We start from the raw sequence: 25,976 nt of genomic DNA on the forward strand, positions 1-25,976 counted from the left end.
AGTTGAGTTTCATTCTTTTGCACATGTTTCTCCAGTTTTCTCAGCACCATTTATTGAAGAGGCTTTCTTTTCTCCATTGTGTGTTTTTGGCTCCTTTATCAAAGATTATTTGTCATATATATGTGGTTTTATTTCTGGGCTCTCTCTTCTGTTCCACTGGTCTGAGTGTCTGTTTTTCTGCCAATACCGTGATTATCATGGCTCTATAATATAATTTGAAGTCAGGTATTATAATGCCCCCAGCTTCATTCTTTTTTCTTAGGATTACTTTGGCTATTTGGGATTTTTTATAGTTCCATATAATCCTGATGGTTTTTGTTCCATTTCTTTAAAAAATAACATTGGAATTTTGATGGGAATTGCATTAAATTTGTTTATTGTTTTGGGTAATATGGTCATTTTAACTATATTCTTCCTATTCAAGAACAAGGAATATTTTTCCATTTCATTGTAACTTTTTTGATTTCCCTTAACAATGCTTTGTAGTTTCATTACTTAGGTCTTTTATATTCTTTGTTATGTTTATTCTAGGTATTTTATTTTTTTGTTGCAATCATAAAAAGGATTATTTTTTGAGTTCATTTTCTGAAGTTTCATTGTTGGCATATAAGAAGGCAATAGACTTTTGTATATTAATTTTGTATCCTGAAACCTTTCTGTTTTGGTTTATTGTTTCTAATAGTCATTTTGTGGAGTCTTTGAGGTTTTCTATATACAGGATCTGCAAAAAGTGAAACCTTTACTTCTTCTTTCCCAATATGAATACCTTTTATTTCTTTTTCTTGTCTGATTGCTCTGGCTAGAACTTCCAGCACTACGTTGAGTAAGAGTGGAGATAGTGAGCAACCTTGTCTTGTTCCTGATTTTAGAGGAAAAGTTTTCATTTTTTTGCCATTTAATATGATGTTAGCTGATGGTTTGTCATAAATGGCCTTTATTATGTTGAGATATTTTCTTTCTTTACCCATTTTGTTGAGTGTTTTAAACATAAAATGACATTGCATTTTATCGAATGCCTTTTCTGCATCTATTGATAGGATCATATGGTTTTGTTCTTTGTTTTGTTAATATGGTGTGTTACATTAACTATTTTACGTATGTTGAACAATCCTTGTGATTCTGGGATGAATCCCATTTGATCATGATTAGTTATTTTTTTAATGTGTTGTTGTATTCGATTTGCTAGTATTTTGTTTAGTATTTTAGCATCTGTATTCATTAGAGATATTGGTCTATAGTTTTCTTTTATTGTGTTCTTTTTGCCAGGTTTTGGTATGAGGGTTATGTTGGCCTCATGAAATGTGTTTGGATGTATTGCTTCTTCTTCAAGTTTTTGGAAGACTTTGAGCAGAATAGGAACCAAATCTTCTTTGAATGTTTGATAGAATTTTCACTAGTATAGCCATCTGGCCCTGGACTTTTATTTTTTGGGAGGTTTTTGATAGTTGTTTCTCTTTCCTCCCTGCTTATGGATCTGTTTAGGCTATCTACTTCTTTGTGACTCAATCTAGGAAGATTGTATTGTTCTAGGAATTTATCCATTTCTTCTAGATTGTTAAATTTGGTGGCATATAGTTTTTCATAGTATTCTACGATAATTCTTTGTACATCTATGATATCTATGGTGATTTCTCCTCTTTCACTTTGGGTTTTGTTTATATGAGTCTTTTCTCTTTTTTCCTTAGTGAGTCTTGCCAAGGGTTTGTAAATTTTGTTGATGTTTTCAAAGAACCAGCTCCTGTTTTATTGATTTTTTCTATAGTTTTTCTTTTCTCCATTTCATTTATTTCTGCTCTGATTTTCATTATTTCCTTTCTTCTGCTGGTTTTGGGTTACCTTTGTTCTTCTTTTTAGTTCCTTAAGATGGGATGTTAAGTTGTTTACTTGGGCTCTCTCTTATTTGTCATATAAGCCTATAGTGCAGCGGTTCTCAACCTGTGGGTCGCGACCCCGGCGGGGGTCAAACGACCAAAACACAGGGGTTGCCTAAAGCCATCGTGACCCACAGGTTGAGAACCGCTGCTGTAGTGATATGAACTTCCCTCTTATTACTGCTTTTGCTGAATCCCAGAGATTCTGATATATTGTATTGTCATTTTTGTTTGTCTGTATATACCTTTTGATCTCTGCTTTTATTTCTTCTTTGACCCTCTTATTTTTTAGAAGTATGTTGTTTAATTTCCACATTTTTATGGGTTTGTTTACTTCTTTTTTGTAGTTGAATTCTAGTTTCAAAGCTTTATAGTCAGAGAATATGCTTGGTATAATTTCAATCTTTCTAAATTTGTGTATACTAGTTTTGTGGCCCAATATATGGTCAATTCTTGAGAATGCTCCATGTACACTGGAGAAAAATGTATATTCTGGCATTTTTGGATGAATCGTCCTGTAGATATCTATCATATCCAATTGTTCTAGTGTTTTGTTTAAGGCCAATATTTCTTTATTGATTTTCTGTTTGGATGAACAATCTAGAGCTGTCAGTGGTGTATTGAGGTCTCCAAGTATGATTCTATTTTTGTTGGTTTTTATTTTTAGATCAGTTAGTAGATGTCTTATATACTTTGGTGCTCCTTGGTTTCGTGCATATATGATATATTAAGAAGTGTTATGTCTTCTTGATTCAATTTCCCCTTTATCATTATAAAATGATCATCTTTGTCTCTGAGTACTTTTGCTGTCTTGTAGTCAGCATTGTTAGATATGAGTATAGCTATACCTCCTTTTTTTGACTATTATTTGCTTGGAGAATTGTTTTTCAGCCTTTCACTTTGAATTTATTTTTATCCTTGTAGCTTAGATGTGTTTCTTGAAGGCAGCATACAGTTGGATTTTCTTTTTTTATCCACTCTGCTACTCTGTGTCTTTTTATTGGTGAGTTCAACCCATTTATATTTAACATAATTATTGACACTTGAGGGTTTCCTATTGTCATTTTATATATGATAGCTCTGAATCTTATTTGATTCTTCTCTTTTGTTTTTCTGTTATTTGTTTTTGTTTGGTTGTATTCCATACTTCTTTCCTCTGTTTGTTCTTTTTTTAAGCCGTGTGTTTCTGTAGTGGTTTTTTCAGGGGTGGTTACCATTAGGTAATAAAAAGTATATATATTGTATTTATTGTAGTACATTATCTCATGAGTGCTTCTGTACTCCATTATCCTTTGCTACTGTTAATCTTTTTCCTCTCCCCTTTTTTGTTTTTGTTGTCACAGATTAATCTTGTTTTTATTGTGATCTTGTTGGAGCTTTTACTTGTGATTTTGTTTTGCTTTGTTTGTATCTAGTCGGATAACACCCTTTTGTATTTCCTGAAGTGTGGGTTTTCTGGTGATAAATTCCCTCATCTCTTCTATATCTGTGAATGTTTTTATTTCCCCTTCATATTTGAAGGATAGCTTTGATGGATATAGTATTCTTGGCTGGAAGTTTCTCTCTTTCAATACTTTAAGTATTGGGGTCCACTCTCTTCTGGCTTGTAGAGTTTGTGCTGAGAAATATGATGATAGCCTAATGGGTCTTCCTTTATATGTTGTATTCTTCTTTTCCCTGGATGCCTTGAAGATTTTTTCTTTGTCATTGATTTGTGATAATTTCATTACGATTTGTCTTGGAGTAGGTCTATTTGGGTTAAGATAACCTGGTGTTCTGTTTGCTTCTTGGATTCAAGGCTCTAATTCTTTCTACAGGCTTGGGAAGTTCTCATCAATTATTTGTTTGAATATGTTCTCCATTCCATTTTCTCCCTCTTCTCCTTCTGATATACCCATTATTTTTATGTTGCTCTTTTTGATGGAGTCAGACAATTCCTGCAGGACTTTCTCATTTTTTAAAATTTGTGAGTCTTCTCTTCTCTCTGTGGTATCTCTAGTTGCCTATCTTCTATGTCACTAATTCTTTCCTCTATCTGGCCTGTTCTATTAGCTAAGCTTGTTACCTCATTTTCAGTTCATGTATTAAGTTTTTCATCTCTGTTTGGTTCCTTCCTTGGTGAAGTATCCCTTTTGTTCATTAAATTATTTTTTGAGCTCTCTAAATTGCCTTTCTGTGCTTTCTTGTATTTCCCTTAGTATTTTTAGAACTTCAATTTTTAATTCTGTCATTTAACTCCAAGGTTTTCAAGCAATTGTAATTTTTTTCTAGAGATTTTTCATCACCTATCTGAGCTACATCTCTGTCTTTTGTATCCATGATATTTTATTTTTTTCCTTAATGGCATTTGAGAGTGGTATTGTTAATAACACTAATAAGAGATAATTAAAAAACTAAAATAGAAATTGAAAAGATACAATGAAAAAATGAAAATTCTATAGTGATAAGTGGAACAAAAAGTACAGAGAACAAGGAGCAGGAACTGAGGAAAGATGACAAAAGAGATAAAAATGAAGTAAAAAACATGCAGAATGCCACAAAGAAAAATATGAATCCAGAATATAGTAATTTGTTGATAAATGATCAAATGAGAGATAAATAAAAATGAAAAAAGAGTAAAGATTTTTGAAATGAAACCCTCATAAAAAACAAGAATGAAAAATGTAACAGCTATAGATAATGAAGTTCAAAAGAAAAGGAAAGAATAAAGAGGAAAGAAGATAAAATGACCAAAATGGGAAAAAAAAGTTATAGAAATGCAATTTTTTCCTGGTTTTTAGAGGTAGCTTTTTCCTTTTTTTAGGTAGGTGGTGTTGTACTACAGTTTTACCCCTGTGGGGTTCTTGAGCAGAAGTTTGCTATTGTATCCTTTGGAGGCTCTGACAATGGGAGACTCAGTTTTCCGGGTGCCTCTCCCCACATCTCTCCCTCCTGAGCTAGCAGCCTGGGGACTTAGCTGTGAGGTTTGCCCCAGCCACTGTTTGCAGAGCAAGAGGCTCTAAGAGCAGCCAGGTCCTTCTTCCAGTATTGCTCAAAGCACAGTTCTGGGTAAGGCTCTGCCAACCATAGCCGCCAGTGAGAGCAGGCAGGATTAGGAGCCGATTGCTGATCTAGTGCCTTTCTAAGGGCCAGTGGACAAGTCTAGCATTTCTCAGTGTGTCGTGGGCTGGGAGCCATTGCTGATCAAGTGCCTTTCTAAGGGCCCCCAGTGCATGTCTACTATAGTACGCCTCAGTGCTTCACGGGTCTAATCTCCACAGCCTCTCCCTTGTGCACTGTTTGGTAGCCTGCAGCAAGCCACTTGAGTGCCCAGACCCCATGACTTCAGCAGTGCACACAGAGGCTTGCACCAGCCCACTTAGGCAGACAGTGTTTGTGATCTCAGTCAGGGCTAGGATTGCAGGCCTGCAGAGGTACCCTGCCCTGACAGTCCCAGGTCCAGGGATCCTGGACATCCCATGCTGGTGGTGGATCTGGGAAAGCACAAAGACACTGGCAACAACCCATGCAGATGTCTATCACTGATAATTTCAGGCTATGCCCTCCAGCCTGTGCACACACATGCCCATGCCAGTGGTGCCAGATGGAGCCACTCACACACTGCCCTGGATTGTGGAGCCGGGAGCTGCTGGTGCTGGCGCTGAGCCCCGCAGGCACCCTGTACTGGAAACCTTTGTTGGAGCCTGCCTCCTGTGCTTGCCCACGTCTGCAATCCTAGGCAGACCTAGCGTGGTCTTTCTTCTGCTTGATCATCCCCCCTATCCCAGCTTCCTCCCTCTGCCTCCCACCTTCTGCTTGGCTCGGCCTCAGATGAAAGCGGTCCTTCCTCAGATCAGTGAGGAAAGCAGAATACTCCATTCTCCATCTTATTTCTTTTGGAGTGGATTATATATTCAGCCACCTTTTTTCCCAATCATATCTTTTTCTGGTGTGTGTATATTTCAGGTGCTCCTGAGATTTTTTCTCTGTCTTTAGTTGTTGAATTTTCAAGGGGAGATATCGGGAGCACCCCTCCCTGTGCCATTTCTCTGACGTCACCATCTCTTCTATATTTTCTATATATCATATTTGATTACTATAACATTATATTACTGTAACATTATCATAACCTGAGGACCCCCTGTATATCTATATATTTACATATCTATATATATAGTACACAAATATACAGATATATTTGACATTAAGACTTCATGGAGGAGAGGGAGTTAGGAGAAAAAGTCTCAGAAGTCTCTATAGGGATCTATAATTACCAATAATAATACAACCCTTAACCTCAATTTATCTTTCCAGTTTCAGCTTAAATGTCACTTCTTTAAGGAGGCCTTTTGTGTTATAGTCTTTTATGATTATTAATTCACAATATTACTTATGATTAAAATTATTTTACTAAGTATAATTTAAAATTTTATATGCATAGTGATCACCTGTTTCATATATGTCTTCCTCCTAAATAATCTGAATGCTGAAACTGTTTATGTTTTACCTACTTCAGTGTTCAGCACATAACATTCATTGAAAGAATATAAATTTTGTTGAATCAATGAATGACAGACAAACCCTAAAATGCTATAAAACCAATGGGCGGCTATCAGAATCTAGTGAAATAATGTAAAAGAAATAATTTTCCAACTGTAAAATCATCTATATTGATGATGATATCCATACTTTCAAAGAAAAATGTATTGTTTGTTACTTAGAATGGTTCAGATCAGTTATTATTCTTAAATTATGAAAGGAGGATTCATATATGGTAATTTTCTTCACTTAACATGTGGTAAAAAAAAAAAGCCCAGATAAATGGAAAAGTATGTTAAAAATTACAAAGTTCTACGTAAATATTAAATGTCAGTACTATTATAGTATTAATGTACTGGTTTTTCTTGTTTTGCTTGTAGAACTCAATATAATTAATAAATGATTATATGATACACAAGTGGATATTGGAGAAGTCAGAGCTTTCTGCGGTTTTTCCCTTTATTTGGTCAATGATCACCAACCAAGGACAGAGCCCATCCTTAGAAAATTTCTCTTTCCTTTTCTTTAATATGACCCCACTTTCTTGGCTAAAAAGGAGAAGCAGGACTGTTTCCTTTGACTTAGTGTTACATTGATATCCTGGAAGCTGATTTCATCTTTGGTAGCTTTTATCTTTCTACTGGGTCCAAGACTAAAAGATACTGTGTGTTTTAAAAGTTTACACATGTAATAAATCCATTCATGGATGGGATTAGAAGTAGACCCTAAACTAAATTTAGAGCTCCCATTTTCTAAATCAATAGCACTGATCTGATTGTTCAGACTCAGAGTCCATTTGCCTCAGTGGCTTGTTGTTGGAATAATAAGTTGTTTTCTGTAAGATTCTGGAGTCCCTGCCAGTAATTAATGCCAACAGTTTGGGAAGATGCCCCAAATCTTATAGTATAAATGCTCTTTAAAAAATTTTTAAATATTGGCCTGACCTGTGGTGGTGCAGTGGATAAAGTGTTGACCTGGAACGCTGAGGTCGCCGGTTCGAAACCCTACACTTGTCTGATCAAGGCACATATGGGAGTTGATGCTTCCTGCTCCTCCCCCCTTTTCTCTTTCTCTCTCTCTCTTTCTCTTTCTCTCTCTCTCTTTCTCTCTCTCTCTCCCTCTTCTCTCTAAACTGAATAAATAAAAAAATTTAAAAAAATTTATTGATTGATTTTAAAGTAAGAGAGAGAAAAACATTGATTTATTGTTCCACTTGTTTATGCATTCATTAATGGAGTTTTATATATATGCTCTGACTGGGGATTGAACCTTGGCATATATCTGTTTGATGGTTTAACTGAGCTACCTGGTCAGGGCTATAAGTGCTCTTTATGGATCTCTTTCTGTCAATCCATATGATGGCAATAACATTTAATGAATTGGAAGGACACTATATTTTTGTAAAGCAAACATTCATTAACGAGATGAGGTCATGAGTGAAGAGGAAAGTGGCAGAGCACAGTTTCTGTGACAGGAGGACTCTGGGAGCAGTCTGTGGGGAGGTGACAACAGGCTGAGGTGAGCTGTTATCTGGGCGCCACTCACATTTTCCTCCTGAGGCTTCTTTACTGTTTTTGTTGCATGACCTCATAAGCCATCTAGAATATTATGATAATAGCCATGAAGCCTACATATAGCTAATAAATGTGTAATTGTTATTAGCCAAACAGAACAGAAAATAAGCTGATATTCAATAATTTAGTTTGAAGTAGAACAACAAATGAATGCTTCTCTCCCTCTCTCCCTCCCTTCATCCCTCCCTCTATCCCTCCCTCTCTCCCTCTCTCTGTCTCTCTAAAATCAGTCAATTAATAAAAAGTTTTTAAAAACTTTGGTTTGGAATATTTTTTCTTTGTTTATGAATATATTCAAGAATACAACACAATCGACCCTCGCCAGGTCGCTCAGCGGATAGAATATTACCTTGGAGTACTTAGGATGCAAGTTTGATCTCCAGTCAGGGCAAGTACAAGAAGTACCCATGAGTATACAAGTAAATGGAATAACTAAGTGGGACAAGTAGTTGATGCTTCTCTTTCTCTCACCCCCCACCTCCTCACTCCCTTCACCCCCTTCTCTCTTCCTTTATCTCTCTCTCTCTCAAATCACTGGGAAAACAAGAATATAATGCAATTAAATTTATGTATGTTTAATTTGCATGAGAAAATGATTTACAACAGTCGGCCAGTGTGTTTTGAATATCTCACTTGTTTGTAACATTCAAACCTTACCATGCTCCCTGGAGGGCATTTCTGTTTCCACTGTAATCACCTAATAAACTGCTGGCTGCCAGCTAATTTGTTTTGCTACGTGTGGCCCCATTAAAGGGAGAGGCATCTTTTCGGATTGAGAGGATTGAGGTAAAGTACTATGTTTAAAAGTAGGTACTGTTTCATTATTGATAAAAATCTTTAATGCATCTAATATACATGAATGGCTTTTCAGTTGAGATCTTCTCTAGGTAGAGAAAGAAATGTGGCTTTATTAGAACCTCTTTACAGGAGCTTAGGTATCGAGGATTATTTTTCCCATTGGATTTATAGTATCAGGGGCAGTGAGGGTACTGGCATTTGGGGGTTGGTTGTCCCAAGCTGTGCATGGGTTTTGACTTGTGCCAGTTCAGTTTCCAGGGCAGACGTTCCCCGGGCTTCTCCCGAGTGCAGCTCAGTGAAGATGCCTTCCTGCAGTACATTCACTCACCAGAGACGCTGACCCTGACGCTTCACCACACAGCCGAGCATTTGCTGGAGGCAGATATTAAAATCTTCAGGAAGTACTTTTGCGATAGAGCCTTTCTCACCAAGGTATGTGCCTCATTGTTCTAGGGTATGTGAGTACACGCCTGGAGTGTGCCCACCGCACTCTCGTGACTTTGGGAACACTATTTTTCTGATAGAAACCTATTGGAAACTATGTTACTCAGGAGAAGGACGATTATGATATAATGTTTTGGTAGTAGAAAAAGAGTAATTTATATAATCTTGTTTCTTTTACTATTTATGAGTCAGCCTTGCCAATGTTAGATTTTAAAATTCTAGATTGGGTATTTTCTATTGATTTATTAACTTTATTATAATTTTTAAAATATCTACTTGAGGGGGGGGTTATTCTTAGATGTAGGTAAGCATTTGTCCCTGGGTACAGATTCTTCTTGAATGGGGATGAGTTGTTTGAAAGCAGTTCTTTTTTAAAGAGGTTTCCCCCCTCCCACCAGGGTCCAAACACCAGCATTGATTGTTATCATAGCATGCCCATCTCAGCGTTTACCATAGTTCATCTTCATTATTTTTATTTCTTTGTGGAATTTGGAAGAATATAAAAAATATTTACATCTTTTGTTATTAAGCAAATGTTATTTTGAGTAAAAGGGCTGAGTCAGTCTGATTGAGAGCACTCAGGGGTAGAAATGAAGTCACTCACCAGATCCCACGACCCCGTGTTCTCAAGCACCTCCGTGAATAAGGCACAGGTTTATGACTATAGCCTTCATAGAGTACACAGTTCAGGAGACTGCTTTTGTTCATCACAGTTTTTATAAAAGGTTTCTTCACAAAATTAAAGATTTAGCCCCACTTTATATAACATAAAGATTATTGTTGGCTTATTCCATATAGGGTTTTATTTAAACAATTAGAATGAAACATGCTGTTGTTTAGAGTATGAACTACCTCGTTTTGTTGGGTTTCAGTTTATAATTTTCTGGCATATGATGTAGCCTCATTTTGCTCAAGAGTACTTGTCCTTTAAAGATACTAAGCCTTCAGCCCTCCCTGCGGCCTCTCCCCCAGGCCCCAGGTGTGGACATTCTGGCTGGGCAGAGGCTTGGCCTGGGAGCAGGCTGCTCAGACTCACTCTGCTCCATGCAGGTCCTTCAGGGCCAAGCCCAGCAACTTGCGTGTCCTTAGAAGGGACACTCAGACCACCGCATGGTCCCTTATGACACAACTCCTGAGAAGAATGGAGCAAGCTCTATGGTTTACAACATTGTTGACCTTTATTTCCATTATATTCTTCCAACTTCTTAGTTGGATTTGTGATTTCTCATAACATGGTTGAGATAACACTGTTCACCTTGGGAAAGATTTAGGAGGAGTAAATGTAGGTACTTCAACAATCTTTTGTAGCAGACTTTACAATAACAAAGACCAAATGGAAATTGCCCTCCTAGTTACTTGGGGATTTTTGTTTCATGAAAAACACTGAGAAAATTTGTTTATGATAAAACATTGACAGAAGAATTAGTGACAATGGAATGGCCTTGTGTCCCAGACATTAGCACCCCTCTTTTTTCCTCCTTCCCTGAGTAGTGAGTGAGCAGACTGGAAAGGAAAAAGACTGAGAGTCTTCAGGACAACCAAAGTCATTCATTCTTACCTGCCCAACAAAATGTGTTTATGGTATCATTGAATTTAAAATTGTTTATGGTATTTCTTCCTTGGTTAGCTGTTATTTTAAATGTAAGTCAGTGGTAATGTTTAGATAAGTTGTCCACACTTAATGTTTACAATTTGGAGTAACCAAATATGAGATTATATATTATAATAAAATGTTTGTGCTTTATTAAATCTTCTGAAAGTCTGTTTTTATGCCTGACTTGATCTGAGGGACTAATTCATCCTCAGTGAACCACAGGATATCTTCAGTGCTGTTAGGAGGCATCTCTGTCTCAGGCCTTGGGCATTGCCCAGTTACCTTCAGCCTTCTAGAACAGCAATAAAACCTTGCTACAGAAACTTAAGTTTGCTTTACCACATCCAAGAGCTGTGCAGCTGACCCCATCCAGAGTGATGCTTGTTCAGAGTAAAGGATTCATGGTATCACATTCTGTTACACTGGACTGGTGGACTGATCATTTTTTACAAATATTAAATGTTGATGACAGGTTGGTGCTACATATGCAAACTATAAAGACAGATATTAGGAAATTAAATAAGGGGAAGCTATATCTTTTATTCATGTTTTAGTTCTCTCCCCATAGCAGCTTTCTGTTAACCAGAATGCTGAGAATTTAGTTCCTGATACACTGAGCCTAATGACACGTCCAGGGCATTCACACGTCCGTGTTGGTTGTAGGGTTGCCCGCCCAAGTTTGCCCATGTGTTCAACTTGGAACATGCGCTTGTCAGTCTTGGGCTATTTTATCGTTTGACTCATTAACTCATAATTCTGTTTTGCTTCACATTTTTCACTGGGTGTGGGAATCCATTTGCAAAGAAAATACAGAGGGTTCCAAGGAGGATAGCTTCTCTCCAAGGCGCGTGAACTCGGTCTCAGCCGAGGGCAACCTGTACCTGTGTGTGTCAGTTTGCAGCCCAAGGCCCATGCGCACTTTGGGTCCTATGTGTGATGGTGGTCCCACCCCATCATCTTGGCCCCCAATACCCCTGTGTCTTAGGTTGTAGCTGCATAAAACAGTGACCTTTCTTTCTAGTTTCAATATTTTCTGTTCTCTGCCTCCCTTTTTGGTTCATGCATCACATTCCTGAGAATCTTATTGGGACCTGGGGGAGCGGTAGAGGGGTTCGTTTGCAGAACAATTTTGACCTATGCTTCAGGTTCCCCAGCGTCTCTCACCATCTTCCCGGGGTGCTGCCTGTCTTTCCCGACCTCCCAGGCCGTGCCTCTGGCCTCCCTCAGCTCTGAGATCCTTCAGCGTGATTCTCATCTCCTTGTTGCATATTTGAAGCCTCATGTGGTATTCAGGGATTTTTTTTTTCTTGCTTCTTTAGACTCTTGAAGAGCAAGAAACCAGGCCAGAGGAAAGATCAGATATGCCCTCCAGTGCTGTGGAAACCGAAGAAGGTATGCATGCTCTGTCTCCACTGGGGAACCCAGGACGTGCAGGGACTCACTAGCCACCCCCCGGGGTTGAAGTGCCTGGTGGAGCAGAACTGGAATGGAGGGGATCAGAAGCAAGGTCACGGCTGTGGGATACAACATATCCCTGGGGCCTCTGACAGCATCAAGTGAAATAGACTGTTTTCCTATTTCTTTTTCCAATTAGCATTTACTGAGCGCTGTTTGCCAGGTCCTGGGCTAGGTTCTCCCACATTCCTGATCTCCAGTGCGCTCTCCTGACACACAAAAGTATTCTCTTCCTTTTCAAGTTTGTCCCACTTGGCCCTTCATCACTCATTTGTTCTTTAGCTGTTTCACCATTGTGGAGCCCCTGCTCAGTACCAGGCTAGTGGGTCTTCAAGAGGATGCAGGTGTGAAGGTGTTTTTGTTGTCTGAGGGTTGTGGGGGGCAACACTGATGTGTAGAGGTAAAAGGCAGGGCTGTGGGCTATTCTGCAGGGTACAGACAGCCCAGCCTAGCCCAGCTTGTCCTGCACAGTGGTTCCTATTTCTGAGGGAGCTTCAGGGACTGAAGGTAGAAATCTATTCAAGCTGGGAGTCCTGACAGGAGGTATCATTTTTATAACACATCTTCCCTATTCTGTTCCACATTGTGACACAGGGAACCATGTGGATGCCATACCTGTACATAATATAACACCCAGCTTGTTTGCCAGGACTCAGTACTTTATTTTCTCCAACTTGGCAGTGTGTCTGGCCATGTACTCTCTACTTCAAGCCAGGTTCTTTCCTCTTTATATACACAAACACACCTGATCTGATAGTGAGGCCTAGTAATAAACACAAGTTTTGATTCTAGGGAGCATTCTTACCTCTCTCCTTTAATTTTCTTTTGCATTCCCCTGTGTGGGGTGGATTCTGATTTTTGTTTTATTTTCTAAAACACAGTTATTCCAAGAATTTGACTACATCATTATGTCTTCTAGGATAGTTAGAGCAAAGGTTTTTATATGTTGAAATACATGTTATCTTTTATAAGTTTCCCTTTGCTTTATATGTTAGAGTATTGTTTTTATTTTTAAAAAATATGTGTGAAGATAGGGTTATGCATATTTAGGAGTGGGGTACATTTTCTGTGTACATAAGGATAATGGAGAAAGCATTACAAACTATCTGTTAACGTAAAGGGACAACAGTCTGATAGGGCTGAGAGCCACATGCTGATGCTGGCGTTAGGGAGAAAAAATAGAACAAGGTCCTTGTCCCTAAGCCACCTAGGCAGCCGGGCAGCAACATAGAATAGTTGTATTCCAGTTTGTCATGTAATATAGTCTTAAACTCCTTGTCTCCATGTTTGTTAAAAAGTCATCTTGGAGAAGGAAAATTTGTGGTGAGTTGTTAGAAGTCCATGTGGCCCCTCCACATTGCACACACTCCTGGGTTAAGCTGACCAGCTGAGCTTCCTACCCAAGCTACACCCACAAGGGCCCCTGGGGAAATGTCTTCTCTGTTCTCCCCCGTGGGTGCTATGCTGGCTGCACTGAGGGAGCTGCAGGCAGCCCTTCAGCCTGATGAGGTGCTCGGTAACCTCACACTTTCTTCTGACGACCTGTAGGGGAAACCTCTTCTGGCCTCACGTCCGGAATGCTGGCTTCTTTTGAGCACTTGGATTGCTTTACTGCTTTCACTGTAACTTATCAGGTTTCTTGCTTCTAGTTGGCTGATAAAAAGCTGGAACTAAGTTTCTAGTAGGTCAATTGCAAATGTGGAGGGTACTGCTGAAGACATTTTTGCATTACCTTTATTTCTTAAGCCTTCATCCTTGCTTTCCCTTTATTTTTTAAAAAAATCTAACTTCTGATTTTTACTTACTGTCTTGTCTGTTCCCCGCAATACACCTTCAAACTAATTTAGAACAAAGTAAGCTCTAAATACAGTGTGTCTGTAAAGTAATGGTGCACTTTTGACTGGTCACAGGAAAGCAACAAAAGACGATAGAAATGTGAAATCTGCACCAAATAAAAGGAAAACCCTCCCAGTTTCTGTAGGATGATGTGGCGGCATGTGCGCATGCACAGATGATGATGTAACACCGTGTATACAGCGGAGCGGCCCACGGCCATGCCAGTCGAGATGTGGACGGTACAGAGGAAAGTTCAGTTGTGTTCTGTGGCTCGCTAAATTCGAATCCTTGACCAAAGTGCAACGTGAATATCGGCGCGTTTATAACAAAGCGCCACCACATAGGAATAACATTACTCGGTGGGATAAGCAGTTGAAGGAAACCGGCAGTTTGGTGGAGAAACCCTGTTCTGGTAGGCCATCAGTCAGTGATGAGTCTGTAGAGGCTATACGGGATAGCTACCTAAGGAGCCCTAACAAATCTGTGTGTGAGCCCACATCGAACTGCACTGAATAGGTATGAAACTGGGAGAGTTTTCCTTTTATTTGGTGCAGATTTCATAATTGTTTCGTCTTTTGTTGCTTTCCTCTGACTAGTCAAAAGTGCACCATGACTTTATGGACACACTGTATGTACTTAAATTCTAAGTTTTTACCTTACAGGGCTAACAATTTGAGATTGGGGAAGGAAAACAAGCTGTTCCAGAACATTATGATGTGTTACAGGAATCATATGGCTATGGAACTATGACAACTCTGTGGAGTATGATGGTGAAGTAGTCAGGGAAAGCTTCCTGGACGAGGTGACTCTGGAACTATGATCAATAAAGGGAAGGAAATTATATGCAATACAGAGTCCTGAACCAGATGATGCACTGGGGGAAATACAGGTCATTTTGCACTCCTGGAGTGTGTGTGTGTGTGTGTGTGTGTGTGTGTGTGTGTGTGTATGTAAGATGCCAGGAACATAGGCTTGGGAGGCAGGTTGGCAGGGCTTATACATAAGGCAAGGAACTGCAACTCCACCCTGACAGCTCTGGGAAGCTGTTTGAGGTAAATAAGGTTAGACTGCTATTTCAGAAGGGCCACTGTGAGAGTGTGGAGAAAGCGTTGGAGAGACCGGGGGTGACCGTAAGCAAGGCAGGAGAAGGTCTGCCTCACAGCAGTGTAGTGAGTGGAGAGGTGGGGACAGACAGGTTCTGTCCTGAAGGTGTAGTATGTCAAGTGGGTGTCAGCAGTGAGTGGAAAAGGCAACTCCTGGTGTATCCCAGGGTGGGATAGGCCTTACAGGAAGCAGGATCCTTGACAAAAAAATGTACTCATTTTTAGACAGGTTTGATGGGCCTAGGGGACAGACAAGTTAATACATATATGTGGCTGCTAGCTGGACTGATGTCACTCAGCCAAGAAACAAAATAGTTTGTACAGAAACTCAAGTCCTTTACCTCCAAATAATGTGTTTTATAGGACTTCTAGACAACACTTTTATCTGTATATGCTTGTTCGACATTAGAAAGTGTGCACATTCCAGCAGAGGGCAGTATTCAACTCAAATGTTCAATTAGTTTTTGTCCATTCATAATCTTGGAAGTGACTCAACTGGAAGGACAAAACATGCTGAGAGTAAGAGCTTGCTTCCACCCCCTTTAAACTCTAAAAGCAAATTTGCCTTTGACATCTATTAAGAGATTCTTAATAGCTCATATTTTTCTGTTCCTCTTGCAGCAATGGAAAGAGGGGAATGATCTAAGTTTGTATCTGTAACTGCCATTAATTACAATACTATAATAACTTTACTGTGCTGTTCCTGTTAATGTGATAAGTGGTTTTATTATTGTCTATGAACCAATTATGTTTCCATAACTTCATGATTGTCACGGTACTTCCAGAATGATGGGAAGTTATTCCAAATGAATTAAATGACCCAAAAGTTGCCTCATTTTTAATTTTTTTTTTTTTTTTGGACAGAGACAGAGTCAGAGAGAGCGATAGCTAGGTACAGATAGGAAGGGAGAGAGATGAAAGCATCAATTCTTCATTGCAGCTTCTTAGTTGTTCAATGATTGCTTTCTCATATGGGCCTTGACAGGGGAGCTACAGTAGAGTGAGTGACCCCTTGTTCAAGCCAGCAACCTTGGGCTCAAGCCAGTGACCTTGGGCTTCAAGCCAGCGACCTTGGGCTCAAGCCAGTGATCTTGGGCTTCAAGCCAGCAACCTTTGGGCTCAAGCCAGTGACCATGGGGTCATGTATATGATCCCATGTTCAAGCCAGCGACCCTGTGCTCAAGCTGGTGAGCCCGTGCTCAAGCTGGTGACCTCGGAGTTTTGAACCTGGGTCCTCCACATCCCAGTCAGATGCTCTATCTACTGCACCACTGCCTGTTCAGGCAGTTATCTCATTTTTAATATGCTGAAATGAATAATTATTAGTATTTATTAATCCCCCAACTGACTCTAATTTGTCCCTTGCTTTTTTGTACTTATTTTTTGCCTTCTTATCCTACTCTAAGATTTTCAAATAGCATTATACAAGAGACCAATCTTGGATAATGTTCTGAAAAATAAGAATTCTCTGGCTAGATGAATAGAAAATGCTATATTATAAACCTTTAATGCTATAGATTGAGACTATATCTAATGTTTTGGAGGTTCTAATAAGTCTTGCAGTCAGGAAACCTGTGTAATATTATTTAACCTAACGGTTTTCTGAATTGGTAATGGACAAATCTTTTCTCCATGGTTCTCAACCTTACATGGAAGTAGCCTGTGGAAGCCACTTTAGAAATGTTGTTCTTCATCTTACTGATTCTGTCCTTTCTAGACCTTATTTCCTCCTTTTAAACTATCATTTGAGTTCTCTCCATCCATTTCCTAATGGATGCTGAGATTGGGACAGGGCAAGGTATTACTTACGGTCATCTTGAAATTTCAGATCACCCATCTGGCCACACCCTTGCTATGTTGTTTGGGAAGCTGTTGTCTGCCTAGAATCCATGGGGCCATACAACAAAGAAAACCATGGCAGTACCATTGACCACTGTATAAATCCATTTTCTTTTTTACCCTTCTGTAGTGTTTAAAAATCCCTGCGTGATTTTCTGTCTTAACTTTTGTGCCATTAGTTTCTTTCTTTGTTGGTTTCTCCCCATTAATGACCTTCCAAAGTTTCATTAACAAGGGAAACAAGGAGTTGGGATGGGAACATGAGCTATAGTCACAAAGGAGAGTGGACAGTCATTTCCTTCAGGGCTGGGGCAGCAGCGGCCAGCAGGGTTGAAGGGATCTCCTCTTTGTGGAAAGTGGGAGAGGCCGTGGGTCCAAACACAAGGTGTCGACTAGGCAGACAGGTGGGAGTCCTGTAGGCTCATTTACTTATCCATTCAATAAACATTTGCTGAGTGCCCACTTTGTGCCAGGCCCTGTTCTAGGCACTGGTGATATAACAGTAACCAAAAAGGCAAAGAGAAAACTCTGATCTCAAGAAGGCGACTGTAATTAAATTTCACTCAAGCATGTGAAGTGCCAAGTACTGCTGTATATGATGGGACCTCAGCTCTGGGCTGCGCGAGGCTCGTACATTCATAGAGCGCGTGCTCCGGTGGTCGGGAGGGTATTTCTGGGAGTCAGGAATCAATTTTCCTTATCTTATAGAGCAGGAGGTGGTAGCACAGAGAGGTCCTATAATTGTCTGAGGTGACACAGCTGGCCCAGGCCGTCAGAACTCACTACGCTGAAGAATACCCACCACCTTTATGTAACAGAATCTTTACCTATTTAGTCTTGGGACTGCTGATAAAGGTTCTCTCCAGCATTTGTGTGATGGAAAAATGAAAAATTAAAATCATGGCCTTGAAATGAGCTCTCTTCCATATGGCTGGCCTGTCTCATAAAATTCTTAATGCAGGAGATTTGTACCCCACAGGCACAGACATGCCTTGACACACATCAGCAACGGGCAGACTGCTAAAAACCTCAGCTCTGCCACGAACTGGTTTCTGAGCATTATGCAAAGGAGCTGTCTGTGTTTTCTTCTGTAGAAAGTGGTGGAGTGGGAGTGTCATTTAAGACTCACTTCATAGTAAGGCTTAAGTGAGACAATAAAGATAGGACACCTTGCCCACTACCTGACAACCGGTCAACTCTCTGTCATATGAGTGGAAGTTATGGCACATGGCTAGAATGGACTTAGTGGTGATCATGCGTATGTTGAGATAGTAGGACATAGCTCTTTGTGTCACAAACTGAGCATATTTTTGCTTGAAGATTCTTTAGGCGAGAGTGCATCAGTTCTCTGAGCTCTGAGTGAGGGAGGTGTGAAGAAGGCGTTGTGTGATGCGCTTTATTTAAATATCTCCTATTAGGTATTATTGGGAAAACAAGAAGGCTTTTATCCATGCAAAATTTCCTTCCCAAAATTTTTCATTTTAAATACTATAATTCAGTGCTTTTTTAGAACTGTTGAGTATGATTCCAATGTCCTATCAAGATGTTGTTCTTCACACCAGGCTGGCTGAGACCTGAGGTGGTGGGGACTCGGAGCAGCGTTAGGAACGCTGTTCTGCAGAGAGTTCCGATGGGTGCCCAGCTCTTACCTTAACCCTGGTATGAAATATCCATTCGAGGATCTGATCAGCCTTGTTCACCTAAACTGACTAGTCAGGAATTTTGGCATTTTCAAGATAATTACAAAATATATACACACAGAAATGTACTTCCCAGCTTGGGGAAGTGATGTGTAATTGTTTCTTCCATTATACAAAGCGTGTCAACTGAAGAGTCTAATATAATTAAAATAAGCTTTAGTTGAAATTATAGCAAAGGGGTTTCTTTCCTGAATGGAAGTAGGATCTAACCGTGAAGTCTTAGGGACATAGAAGTATTCCCAAGACAAAACTGAATCTTGTTTATCTTTGGAAGATAACTTGCCTCATTTTATTCAAGTAATTGAGTAAATTAGGAAAATTATGTCCCGATCTCAATATAAAATATACTGTTTTAGAGCTTTTGCTTAGGTGATGGTTGCAACCAAATTTTTGGACTGAGGGTATCTTTTTTTTCCATCCGTAAATAAATTCTTTTTTTCTTTTTTTTCTTTTTTGTATTTTTCTGAAGTTGGAAACCGGGGAGGCAGTCAGACAGACTCCCGCATGCGCCCGACCAGGATCCACCCGGCACGACCACCAGGGGGTGATGCTCTGCCCATCCGGGGCGTCGCTCTGTCGCGACCAGAGCCACTCTAGCGCCTGGGGCAGAGGCCAAGGAGCCATCCCCAGCGCCCAGGCCATCTTTTGCTCCAGTGGAGCCTCGTCTGAGGGAGGGGAAGAGAGAGACAGAGAGGAAGGAGAGGGGGAGGGGTGGAGAAGCAGATGGACGCCTCTCCTGTGTGCCCTGGCCGGGAATCGAACCCGGGACTTCTGCACGCCAGGCCAACGCTCTACCGCTGAGCCAACAGGCCAGGGCCTAAATTCTTTACTGTTTGAGATTTTATGGTGTGTGCACACTGGAGATGTAAAAAATCTGTATTATAAAAACATATTAAACATGGAGTTACCATACCACCAAGTAATTACTGTACATTCCTATATAAACACTCAGGAGACATGGAAACATACATCTCCATAGAACTTGCATGTAAATGTTCATAGCAGCGTTATTCATAACTGCCCCAAAGTGGAAACAACACAAATTTCCAGCAGCTGAGGAATGGATATGTAAAATGTGGTATATCCATAAAATGGAACAGTATTTGGCAATGAAAAAGAATGAAGTACTGATACATTACAACATGAATGAACCTTACAAACATCATGCCGTATGAGAGAGGCCAGTTACCAAAGAGCACATATTATGTGATTCCATTTATATAAAATATTCAGAATAGGCAAATCCCTTAAGATAGAACGTGGATTAGTGGTTGCCTAGGGTTGGGGTGGTAGTGGGGGCAGCTGAAGAGAAACGGGCAGTGAGCGATAATGGGTATAGCGTTTCAAGTCAGGATGATAAAAGTGTTCCAGAGTTGATGATTGCCAACTTTGAATATAGTAAAAATCATTGAACTGTACACTTTAAGTGGGTGAATAATATGGTATTGAATTATAGCTGTAATTATAGAGTTGTGACAAAAATATATGTATGGGAAGGAGTAATTACTAGGACATTAATGGTGGTTTGAGAGAGAGAGAGAGAGAGAAGCATCAATTTGTCAGTTGTTCCCCTAGTTGTTTTATCTAGTTGTGTACTCATTGATTGTCTCTTGCATATGCCCTGACTGGGGACTGAACCCATGACCTTGGTGCACTGGGACAATTTTTTATTCATTGAACCATCCGGCCAGGATCTCAATTTTTTTTTTTTAACAATTCCTTTTTTGGCTCAAAAGTGTCACAAATAATTATTTTAAAAAAGGAAATGGTATTTCAAAAATGATGTCTTACATTCTTTCTGAAAGCATGCAGAGTACACATATAAACTTGTAAAGAAACACATTTTCTAGTTGCTGGAGGGCAGGCATTTCTTCGCTCACCTTGACATGCTGTCCTTGGCCGCGCAGCTCAGCAGGGACCTGGTTCAGCTTGTCAAAGTGAGTGGAATGTTAAGGCTTCTGGACTGACAGGGCTCACGTTGCTATTTCTATAGATAAGTGCCTCAATGTTTCTCCCAGTCCATATTTCTTATTAGTATTCTACTTTCAGGGGGAGAGCATAATTGGGGTACTAAAACAGAGGGTCAAAGTGTTGTAGTAACCTCTGAATTAAGAGTGTTAAGATAGTTTCTCAAAATCGTTCCCCTTCACTTTTAATTCCCTGTTAGTTGTGATTCGGACATGCACACCAGACTAAAACATTAAAGTGATACGTGGAAGTGACGTGGTTATACGTGAGACGCCAGCACATGACCGGAGAGGACGGGGTGGATTTGGCCTTAGGGAGGTGCAGGGCTGGGAGGGAGCAAGGGGAGAAGCATTCCGCTGTCAGTCAATCTGGCTGCTCAGAAGCTGTGGTGAAACAGTGCCGGTATCAGGAGTGTTTGAAGTAGTAATTCAAAAAGGTAAACAACTTTCCCTTCCCTGGCTCACCCCAGCTTGCCTAATGATCTACTACATCGCATCGGCTGGTTTGGGCTACCAGACCCAGGTGGAGGGGAGAAGCATTTATTCAGTACCTGTAACATTCTAGGCATTCTGCTTGGCACTGAGGATACAAGTGTTGAACCAAAATTGAGTTGGATGCAGCCTTTCTGGAGCTCACAGTCTATTAGGAGAAAAGGATTCAAAGACTATGAACTACCGTAAGGGTTCCTCTGGGCATTTGTGTGGCAAGCAGAGCAAGCTGAGAGCATGGCTCTTGTTTTCAGTTGTGCTTTTGATGCTGCCCTGCAAATCTAACCCATTTGTGCACTTGACCGTGCACAAACCTGAGGGTAGGGATGAAACAGCAGTAGTTGTCTGGCTGGTTCTGATCATGATTCTTCTTGTCTTCTTCCTGAGAGAGGAGTCAGATGGCAGAACAAATGGTAGTTAAAGTAGAATACCGTGCATTCTATATTTTCAATGTAAGCTTTTCTTTTGCTTAAGTCTGTGGCCTAGTTTTTAAAAAGGAGACAGGCTTGTGTACAGAATTGAGATCTATTAGGCTGGTCTGTTTCTTAAGACACAGATCTTAATCTTACAGCTACTTAAACCTCTTTTGAAAGCCTGTTTGCTGGTGCAGTGTCACTGGTAAACATGATTATTAAAGGTTTTTTTCTTGTTGCATTACAGTTTGACAATAAAATGTATATTTATGAAGTTGGTAAGTCTGATTTGGAGGGGTAATCCTTACTTCTGGGTGGGCCTTGAAGGCAAGATTAATAGGTCTGTAAAACAGAATAGCTCGGAGTTACTGATATCATTATCTGCTGAAGGTTTCTATAGCAATGAGTGGTTTGATTGCACTGTGCCGTTGGTGGGACACTGGGTGAGTGTAAAAGGATCCTGGTCATTTAGAAGAAACTCTCCCAGAGCAATTTAATTAAACCCCGGTAGAATGAGTGCCAAATTCTTTGAAAGCTCTGAGATGCAGTTCTGTATAGCCCTAGATTAATTAAATATACATTATTTTCCTGAATTTACACACTGTCACAAATATCTTAATGATGTCAGGATAAAGGTTTTATAACTTTGTAAGTTATCTCTTTAATGATGGAGTACAAATTTTATGATAACTTGCCTATTTTAATATAGTTTGTTTGAAAATAACAGAACTGCATTAAAGCATAAGGAAAAATGTACGTTGGCAATGTGCAAAGACTAACTTTTTGAGAGGGGCAGGAAGCTGGAGTGTGAATTACTACCAGGGGTGAACACATGCTTTTTTTTGTTACAAGCTGGATTGCCATATAATATAGCTTTCTTTAGTAGCAATCTTGAATAAAATGTGTACTATTCTTCTGAATCACTAATGTAGGTGTAGAATTCTTTAGGAATATAGAATCATCATTTAAGAGCATATGGTCTGAAATGGCTTTTAAGGAATAACCTATAAGGGACAAAATAAGAATGTATGTGATTCTTGATGTCTGTTTAGAAATGTCTGTTGAAACTTTGGTCCCAGTAACCCTCCTTTTCTTTTCTTTTTTTTTTTTTACATGGTGGTGGTTTGTTTCCCACTTACCCAATTTTCAGGGTTTTAGTATACATGTCTCAAAATACAACCCTTACTATGTTACTGTAACATGGTAAAAACATAGTAGGGGCTGCACATCCACTTTCTGCATCCACGAGGTGGGGTGGGAAGCTTTGGATTTAGGTGCTTAGACAGTAGGCTTTTGAAGGGTGAAGAAGGCTGAGATGACACACGCATTGCTGACCAGGTTGCCCTGCAGATGTTACTCTGCTGCCACCTGGAGGCCATGTGTGGGGTGTGCATTTAAAGGTAAGCGGGGATGCTGGGGAACCAAAGCTGCCCAGACTGGGTGTCAGCTACTCTTTGTCTTTTATTCCCTGTTGAGGTCAGTTGACGTGACCACACAAAATTGAGGCTATTCCTTTTTCATTTTCCCTGGTAGAGCTAATATGCACTGTGAATTCAAGAACAGTACACAATTGTGGAGTGTACATATCTTATTACTTATTTGATATAAAGCAAATTCAAAGTTATTGTTATATAGACTTTTAGAAACATCGTGCTAGTGAGAAGGTGACTTCTCTGCTTCCTCCTTGCCTTAAGGTATAATCGCTGTTCTTTTTATCAGCAGAAATAGGGGTGGAACTTTCTGGCAGTAGTTGCCAGGCTGTGAGAGGAGCTTAAAAAAGACCACCTGTAGGTTTGAGGCCTCAAGTGATTTAAATTAATAGACATGGCAAAGTGGAGAAAGGACTGTCTTGTTAACGTACCTTCTGGGAGGTGGGGTATCCGCCAGTCAGCTTCAAGCAGGGCCCTGGGGGCAAGGGAGCCCAAGGGCCCAGAGCAGGGCCTTGGAGCCCACAATATTATCTGTTAACACAAATCCAGGGCAAAGATTCTTAGGTGCCTGCCCTCACTGGGAGTGCCCACCCCTTTATTTCTCCTGGGCCCGAACCCGCTGGTCGTGGTTCTTTAATGACAGTGGCCCTTGTTTACCGGTAACTGAATGTTTGAGAAGAGAACCAATTAGTCAAGGCACAGAGGAAAATACCCCTTAAGTGACCCTTCCTGTACACCCTAGAACATCCTGACTACTGATATTTCCAGGAAAGTCATTATCCAGAGAGAGGGCACTCGGGCATGCCTGCTGCTTGTCAGTGTTGAGCCTGCCGCTCACCGAGGTTGCAGCCTGAAGGCTGTGCTGGAGTCTTTGCCTTTCCCAGACCCGGCAAAGGCCACACTTCATCTAGCACGAATGCTGGAGCTCTTTTGCAACATGAAATCTAGTATTTGAGGAAGTAGATGCATGGGATTTCCTCAGGTGGGTACAAGTCATGCCCTCAGAATCTTCTGTGCTTTTTTTTTTTTTTCTGTGCTGGTTTAGAGAGCCTTCCGTTAGCAAGCAGCCTGCCTTCTGAACCGAGGGCATTTATTTACTTGACGATCGTTGTTTTTCCCCCTCAGGATTTCCTGTGAGAGCTCCTGGGCTTGTTTACATCGTGGTCCACACAAATAATACTGAAGTGTGGGCTGTAAGGTTAGGAGATACTCTGCTCTGTGGACAGTTGGTTTTTAAGAAGCTTCATCTAAAAACCTAGCTTCATGCAGACTGTTTCTGAGCAATTCATTTATATTTGTCATTTACTTTCTTATTTCCTCCTCCTTTAAAATAAAAAGGTTTCTATCAGCAGATCCTGATGAGAATGATTCCTTTTGCAGAGATTAAGGATCCGGTGTCCAGCAGATCATCGCTGGAACAGGAGGATGTAAAGGTAATGATTCCGCCCCCCCCCCCCATTTCTTCTCTGTATTTCTCTCCAGAGTGAAGTAGAAGAGAAGATCTAGTGGTAATAAAATTAAAAAATATATATCTAAGGATTTTCCCCAAATCACATTAAGAATAACTTGAAATTCAATTTTCTTTATCGAATTTTCCATCTCTTTTTATGACCATACCTAGCTATCTTTCTGGGTTGTAGTTGTGTATGCAAGATGACTTAATACATTTGCCAAAACCAATTTGTACTTGAAGAGTGAGAACCACAGCTGTTTGCCAATTGTGTGATTGCTAGAGTCAACCTGGGAGAGATTCTCTGAGAATAAAAGAACCACGATAGCTTGCAGGCATGTTTTCAGCTTGGGAAAGAGCCTTCTCTTATTTTCAGCTCTTAAATAATATCAATTAAGGACAAGACTAGTTTCCTGTTTATGTGTGGTGATACATGTAACATGTCTTTACTGATTTTTTCTAAGGTTGCTTTTCTAGTTTATAAAAATAAGGAGAAAATAATGTGGCACATAGTAATTAAAAAAAACACCACCTGACTTTATCTTTTCCAGTGTGTGAAAAGCCTGGAGGTTCAGCCAAATGAACATGAAGACCAGGACAATCTAGATTTGGGTATGTTCCAAAATATTGCTTTCCCTTACACCCACAGGGGTATTACAGTCCCAGGTACACAGAGGACAAGAAGAAAATATATTTAACAAAGAAAGTCTTCCTTCCTGGTAGCCTTGTCTGTTTCTTGAAACTCGCTCAGATAAATTTTCTTTGTGGGATCAGTTATAATATGACTTCAGGAGTGAGTTTCCATTTACAATTTAAAATGCAGGACAATCAAAACAGAGCAGTGAATGCCCTTCCTGAGCAATTTCACTCTGAGCAGCTTTGGCTTGGGACTTGCTGTGTCTTAGGTTGTTATTCCCACGAGACAGGCACTACTGGTGCACGTGAAGCGACGCTGCTGGTGGAGAGTAAGTGGTGGGACTGAGACTCCTAACTTCTTTCCGCAGTTTTTGGAATCTCCAGGCTGACCACTGTCCCATTTCAATACCCGGTGGGGCTCCCTTGGAGCTGAGCCTATGGGATCTTACCCCCTGGCCGCAGGAAGAGATCTTTGCTTGTCCTGGGGTGTGGCTGTCCTTCAAAGGAGCCAGGAGCTCCTTTTGGCAGATAGATGAAGGTAGTTCTTCCCACAGACCTGGAAATTCTCATTTGCTCACGTGCATTCTAGTTTATAGCTCCCTGAGGGCATCTCCCTAAATCTCTTCCCTGGACATTTCCTAATTCTTCAGGGCTAACCTGGGCCCCTGACTCCTCTTTGGTGTTAGAGCCTGATAAAAAGCAGTTGGGTTTGAGGACATACGGAGGCTGGGCAGTCACCTCATCTGAGCACCTGGGTGGTCTGCACAGGCCTTTGGGCCATGTGGTAGGCCAGTATGCATGGACTCTCCTAGTTGGTTTCTTCAGGCTCAGCAAAGCTGGGGCAGTTCACATACCTTGA

The 25,976-nt window shown here is 40.4% G+C and overlaps 1 protein-coding gene across 7 annotated transcripts in view; it reads left to right on the plus strand.

Annotated features, from left to right (window-relative positions):
- Positions 1-25,976, plus strand: part of ARHGEF28 (Rho guanine nucleotide exchange factor 28) — a 368,879-nt gene that overhangs the window by 141,820 nt on the left and 201,083 nt on the right. For all 7 annotated transcript variants that reach the window (XR_010750308.1, XM_066377149.1, XM_066377154.1 and 4 more), the window contains 4 exons: positions 9,013-9,193; positions 12,119-12,191; positions 24,412-24,464; positions 25,033-25,093. Coding sequence is in view for 6 of the 7 variants with exons in the window: in XM_066377149.1 (XP_066233246.1) it covers positions 9,013-9,193; positions 12,119-12,191; positions 24,412-24,464; positions 25,033-25,093 (368 nt within the window). In the remaining variant the exon portion in view is untranslated. The remainder of the gene's footprint in view (positions 1-9,012; positions 9,194-12,118; positions 12,192-24,411; positions 24,465-25,032; positions 25,094-25,976) is intronic.

This window comes from Saccopteryx leptura, chromosome 1, assembly GCF_036850995.1.
Source record: "Saccopteryx leptura isolate mSacLep1 chromosome 1, mSacLep1_pri_phased_curated, whole genome shotgun sequence".
Classification (NCBI taxonomy): Eukaryota; Metazoa; Chordata; class Mammalia; order Chiroptera; family Emballonuridae; genus Saccopteryx; species Saccopteryx leptura.